Source organism: Limulus polyphemus, unplaced genomic scaffold, assembly GCF_000517525.1.
Source record: "Limulus polyphemus unplaced genomic scaffold, Limulus_polyphemus-2.1.2 Scaffold6106, whole genome shotgun sequence".
Lineage (NCBI taxonomy): Eukaryota > Metazoa > Arthropoda > Merostomata > Xiphosura > Limulidae > Limulus > Limulus polyphemus.
The window spans coordinates 56,355-62,988 of NW_013671716.1; the positions used below are offsets into that span (position 1 = coordinate 56,355).

A 6,634-nucleotide genomic window follows, 5' to 3' on the forward strand; every position below is an offset into this window, starting at 1 on the left:
TAATGTACACTCAGTTGAACACAGAAAGCAAGACATTCAACTTAATTCAATTTAATCTACACAATATCGATCAGAGACAGAAATATAGTGTACACATAAGTCGATTATTCTTCTCTGCCTTCTGCAAGTTCTTCCTGAATGATTTATGTACGTTATTCCATGAAGCAAAAGTATGGACACTAAGCCTACGGCTGAATAATATTTTATTGATTCCTGATATGGGCACAGCTACAAATTCTAGTTTTTTTCTTTATGTAATGAACACAAGTAATGGTAACTGTAGAACATAAATATGTCTTTTTTACAATTTGTATTACTGGTTTCTATATTTCAATACAAGTTTTGAACAAAAAGCATGTACCCATCCTTGAATTACATTAACCTTACCCTTGGGGTCTGTCTCCCCGATTTCATAGATATAATATTAGAGCCTGGTACCTGGTCTACTTGCAGAAAAAACAGTTGATCGAGTAGCTGGATTTATCCTCTTTTTTTTTTTTTAATAAGGTTTGTTTGATGATGAGGGACTTCTGAAAATCCTGGCAAAGCTCGGGATTGAATGTAATTCTTCAGAAAGTTAGTGTGTGTTCAGAATTCGTGAAGCCTAATTATACAAGATTTTATCAGTTGCCGCCATATAAGGTTGATTTAAAAGGCAATAACAAACTCATTGTCGTTTTATTTCTTACATTATTTTATCTTCCTTGAAAATACTCTATTCTGCCTTGTTTGGTTCTACTTAATTACAACTTTGCTAAGTAAATCCTGAGCCTCCAGTTTTTACACACTTGTCTGTTGGTCTAGTGCTCCAATTCTTGTATTCTTGTCTGTTGGCCTAATGCTCCAGTTCTTGCCTGTTGGTCTAGTGCTACAATTCTTGTATTCTTGTCTTTTGGTCTAGTGCTCCAGTTTTTGCATTATTGTCGTTTGGTCTAGTGCTCCAATTCTTGCATTCTTGTCTGTTGGCCTAATGCTCCAGTTCTTGCATTCTTGTCTTTTGGTCTAGTGCGCCAAATCTTGCATTCTTGTCTGTTGGCCTAGTGGACACTAGTCAAGCTAAATTTAATTACAAATTTACTAGGTAAATCCAAAACCTCTAGTTCTTGCAGCTGCCTCATTGGTTAGTGGACATTGGAATATTACAAAAATGTCAAAAACATAAAAGTGATTAAAATAGCTGGTTAAAGAAAATTTAATTAGAGCTAAACATTTCTGTCGAACGACTTCTTTGGTCCTGATTACAATGATATTTTCTTTTCATTACAGTATATTTCTAAATAAATACATTAGATTTAAATAATTCATGTATTATAAACTCACCGAGATATTTGGCCAGTTATAGTGGTTAAATATTTCGTCAAACGTATAGGGGGCGCCATCTGTTACCAACATCAAGGCTTGGTTGCACTGGCTGCCATTTTTCGTGAGGTTGCACTATATAGAAACAAACATTGGGAACCTTGCTTCATAAGATAAAACGGTTAAATTGTATAGCCTAAAATATAATTTAGTAAGACAATATTTTAATTTAAACATAATATCGTGAAAATTAACTTTTGTTTTAAAAAGCTATATAATTTATACCTTACCTTTTTTAAAAGTTCAAAGGCTGAGATCAAAGCCTGGCTAAAATTGGCAATATCACGAGTGTCGAGATCCTCTAAATGTTCATGAAACTCCTAGAAAAACATTATTCAAATATATATAACGTATTTCATAACAACTTAAGAGTCAAATGCAAAACGTTTAGTCTAATACACACTTTTCTCAATACTCGGCTCACATATTTATTGTGCCAAAATACTCGTGTGAGATATCAATAATGCCTAACTTATTAATTTAGGCCCGACACAAGAATGTTACACAAGCGATATCTACGGTTGTAAAATTAAAACTACAATATAAAATTTATTAAAATCAAAACATATTTATTAAACTTTTTTATTAAGAGCATACCGATATTTTGTAACTTTAATTTAATAACTGCCTCGTTTTAAAATAATTGTACCTATGATTACCTAAATTTTGTAATTTACTTTTAATGAAGAACAATTCAAAAGCTCTTCTTGGTATTACGAAACAGAGTCCAGGACGTCGATAGAGTTAAAAGTGGTTTTTATAGCTTCATTAAGCGTTGAATTAACAACTTTTATCATCAAACTTACTCTAATGTTCTGCTTGTTAGCTTGAACCAGAGTTCCATTAAAACACGGTACGACTGGCTCCACTGTTTCTGAAAACTAAAAAAGACAAGATTAGAATCGATTGTTCGAGTTAGCAACCATAACAAGGTTAGATAACAAGCTACAGATGTTCAGATAACGCAATCCACTTTAGTGTTTGGTACTGTACAAGTAATCATTTAACTAGAAACGGAGTTCTACGTTAAAAACAGTCAATTATCTCAATTTTATACTTAATGGAAAAGTAGACCAGTGTTATCAAAGAATTACCGAACTGGATAAAAAACAAACAAACAAATTCCTTGAAAGTATCACCACTTTACTACAGGGATTTCCTGTCTGCATTCTTAGTTTCGATTAATGTGAGCGTTTACTATTTACATTATATTTGTCTATTTTAAGATTTTTTTTTGTCAACATTGTATACTTTGAACACAATTAAATAACTTTTTGCGTACCTTTAGCACGTTAACAAAATCGTTGTCCTCTAGAGTGTCCAGTATGGTGTAGACGACACCACGTGCAATATCCTTACGTAACCCTGTCATGGAACCGCTCGTGTCCAATAAGATCACTAAGTCTTTAGGAGAAGCTGCCGCTTTAATATACCTAATAAACCAGAGAGGTATAAATGTAAAAACGTACTTTGTAGTCACGATGAGAAAAACCAATACACTGGATAGGTGAAGTGAAGAAAAAGTATCACTGGCCACTATTCAGTTCTTCACACTACATAGCCTCATAATAGTAGATATAATAAATGAATTTATTATACCAAAAAATTGTTTAATCTCGAAGTCTAGGTCTAGTTCAATCTTTGATCAACGCGTGTCATTTGGGCTATACTAGTTTCGGAGAATTCCAATCCTCATCACTAACCAAAGAGAGATGAGCAGATAGCTGGATTAACATCAATCAATACTTTACAAGTATTATACGAAGGTTATCGTCACTACTTTACTGTATTATACGAAGGTTATCGTCACTACTTTATTGCATTGGTTAACTTTATTAATTTACTAGTATTGTATGAAGTATAACGTTATTACTTTACTAGTATTGTAAGAAGGTTAACTTTGTTACTTTACTAGTATTGTAAGAAGGTTAACTTTATTACTTTACTAGTATTGTACGAAGGTTAACGTCAAAACTTTATTGCATTGGTTAACTTTATTAATTTACTAGTATTGTATGAAGTATAACGTTATTACCTTACTAGTATTGTAAGAAGGTTAACTTTATTACTTTACTAGTATTGTAAGAAGGTTAACTTTATTACTTTACTGTATTGTACGAAGGTTAATGTCAAAACTTTATTGCATTGGTTAACTTTATTAATTTACTAGTATTGTATGAAGTATAACGCTATTACCTTACTAGTATTGTAAGAAGGTTAACTTATTACTTTACTTGTATTGTAAGAAGGTTAACTTTATTACTTTACTAGTATTGTACGAAGGATAACTTTATTACTTTACTTGTATTGTAAGAAGGTTAACTTTATTACTTTACTAGTATTGTACGAAGGTTAACTTTATTACTTTACTAGTATTGTAAGAAGGTTAACTTTATTACTTTATAGTATTGTACGAAGTATAACGTTATTACTTTACTTGTATTGTAAGAAGGTTAACTTTATTACTTTACTAGTATTGTACGAAGTATAACGTTATTACTTTACTTGTATTGTATGAAGGATAACATTATTACTTTACTTGTATTGTAAGAAGGTTAACTTTATTTAATCTTTGATAGGTTGTTCAGGCAGAGTATTCATAATGAATCTAAGTTTCAACTGGACAGCAACTGCCTGTTGTAGGTTTCTACATTTGTAGGTTTCTACAACAGGCAGTTGCTGTCCAGTTGAAATTTAGATTCGTTAACTTTATTATTTTACTAGTATTTTTGTACGAAGGTTAACTTTATTATTTTACTAGTATTTTTGTACGAAGGTTAACTTGATTATTTTACTAGTATTTTTGTACGAAGGTTAACTTTATTATTTTACTAGTATTTTTGTACGAAGGTTAACTTTATTATTTTACTAGTATTTTTGTACGAAGGTTAACTTTATTATTTTACTAGTATTTTTGTACGAAGTTGAATCAATACTTACCAGTGTCTGATTCTACAATCGTACAAGTCTGGACCTTCTGTCTGGGGCCATTTGGTCGCTAATGTAATAAAATAAATTCTCCATTTTTGGCAGGCTTATTTACATCATTATAAAGGATAAACTTGCTAAGAACGCATAAAAGAAACACGAAGTTTAAAATGTCTCGATAAGATTGTGCTTATTTTTAAAATGGCTTGCAGGATTAAACACCCTAGTAATTAAAAGAACAACAACTAGAACTTAAATCCGCTTTCCCATTACAGTTTTATTTAAATAAGTAAAAACAACAACAATAAAATCTTACCATTATTTACTGAAAGTCGATTAATCAATAATTGGAACATCCAATATGAACATCAAGTACATCTTAAAGATATTAACGTGACCACGTTTCTTTAATCAAAGACTGCTTCTTAATTTTTGTAAAGACATTTTGTTAGTAGTAATCTTGATAATTATGGAATTTTAATTCACTAACGTCATCAACTCATACTGTGTTGTCTAGAAAGTTCTAATTATCGTTTTTACTATGACAACAATGTACTTAGACAGTCGCGGTACTTTTTAACCAATGATTTTACGATGGACAACTACAGCAGGATTTGTAAAATGGAATTTTTCTATGCCATAATAGGATATGTAAAGCCCATACAGACTAATAACACGTTCATTGTAACTCACCGGGATAAAGGCGGATGAAGCCGCTCCTACTGCCAAAATATTGCCAGGAGAGGTTGGGGTCATTGGCCATATTATCACTGAACTTATGTGTTAGACTTTCGGACCAATGGATGGCGTTCATGATGTCGGGTGCTAGAAAACGAAAAGTGGGCACAGTTTATGGAACAATTTAGAACATCACGTGATCAGCCAGATAGACGTAGTTGTTGTCAGGAAAAGAACAACAAATTTTAGTCATGTGTAATTACAAATATAGATAAAAACTGACTGGCACTTGGTTAAATAAATAGATAGATACATACATCGTATACAAAAGAATACTTAAGTACTTCACAGGGTCGGTCAGTCAGTCAGTAGACACTAAAATAATGTCACATAAGGGACGCTTAACGTTACGATTTGTATTGTCGTGGCGTCAGTAAAACGTGCGCATGCCATGAATCGTGAGAAGAATTATTCATTCTGTAGGCTGTGACACATCAAGTAAAAAGAAAAATATGTGTCACACTTGTTTTTATTTACTTTCGGGGACCCTGCGGAGGTACATCTAGGTAAATACTATAGATAGACCGATGAAAATCATCAATAGTTTTATAAATTAACAATAAAGTATCAAAACACAGAAAAAAAATTTAAACCTTTATCATAAACGTTAGTTGGAACGTGCACCACGCTGTAGCTACGGTTAACTGTAAACCGCTCAAAGTTGGGGTGAATATCAAGCTCCATAGCTGCCCAGTCAGTGTCCTTGTGTTCCTCCGCCTCCTCTGGGGGGTCTTCTTCCCTCGGATCATACAGTTTCTTCGCGTTGAAGTACTTTCGCTAAATTAAAGTGAAATTGATATATATATATATATATATATATAAAGCATAGAACATAGTCGTACAAAGTATTATTTTATAATGCTCACTAAGTATACAGAGCAAATTAACAGCAATAGGTTTTGGTTTTGTTTAAGTTACTCCACGCTATAGAATTCGATGAAAAATCTCTGATCCACACCAAAATGAGATCATATCGTAAGGCTTAGCATTTATGTAACTTACTTTTAGTCAACGGAAAAGTTTAAATAAATATTAAACTGCACGTGCGATATGCACACACATAGACCATTGTTTGGCTTTGTTCTAATCAACAAAAACAAACAAACTTTTAGGATATTGTGCTAACAGTGAAAACTACTCAGGGAGCAGATCAGTAACACTTTTTTTTTAGTGTTGAGAAAGTATTAGATGGTATTACACGGATGTAGAACTAACAGTGATGACAAAAAAACTATAAGAAAGTTTAATCTATTTTGGTAAATATAATTCAAAATCACCCAAAAGTAAAGGAACCAATGTCTGCCGAAAATGTCACTTAAATTTTTGTCTGTTTGTTTGTTGTTAAGCGCGAAACATAACGAGTTATCAATGCTCTGTCAACGGCGGGCATCGAAACCCGACCTTTAACGTCATAAGCACGCAGTCTAACCGCTGAACTACCAGGAAACAGAAACTAAACATCTTTTAAAGCAAACAAACAAGAAAAGTACAACACCAAACTTCAAGTAGTAAATTATATCAATGCTCTGTCAACGGCGGGCATCGAAACCCGACCTTTAACGTCATAAGCACGCAGTCTAACCGCTGAACTACCAGGAAACAGAAACTA

The 6,634-nt window shown here is 32.6% G+C and overlaps 1 protein-coding gene across 1 annotated transcript in view; it reads right to left on the reverse strand.

Moving 5' to 3' along the window:
- LOC106473354 (voltage-dependent calcium channel subunit alpha-2/delta-3-like) overlaps nucleotides 1-5,808 on the reverse strand; it is a 41,901-nt gene extending 36,093 nt beyond the window's left edge. The window contains exons 1-7 of the mRNA XM_022401799.1: nucleotides 5,619-5,808; nucleotides 4,981-5,112; nucleotides 4,300-4,357; nucleotides 2,642-2,792; nucleotides 2,166-2,240; nucleotides 1,590-1,679; nucleotides 1,321-1,434 (exon numbers count right to left, since the gene is read on the reverse strand). Of these exons, the coding sequence (XP_022257507.1) occupies nucleotides 1,321-1,434; nucleotides 1,590-1,679; nucleotides 2,166-2,240; nucleotides 2,642-2,792; nucleotides 4,300-4,357; nucleotides 4,981-5,112; nucleotides 5,619-5,709 (711 nt within the window). The 5' untranslated portion in view covers nucleotides 5,710-5,808. The remainder of the gene's footprint in view (nucleotides 1-1,320; nucleotides 1,435-1,589; nucleotides 1,680-2,165; nucleotides 2,241-2,641; nucleotides 2,793-4,299; nucleotides 4,358-4,980; nucleotides 5,113-5,618) is intronic.
- Nucleotides 5,809-6,634: the final 826 nt, after the last annotated feature.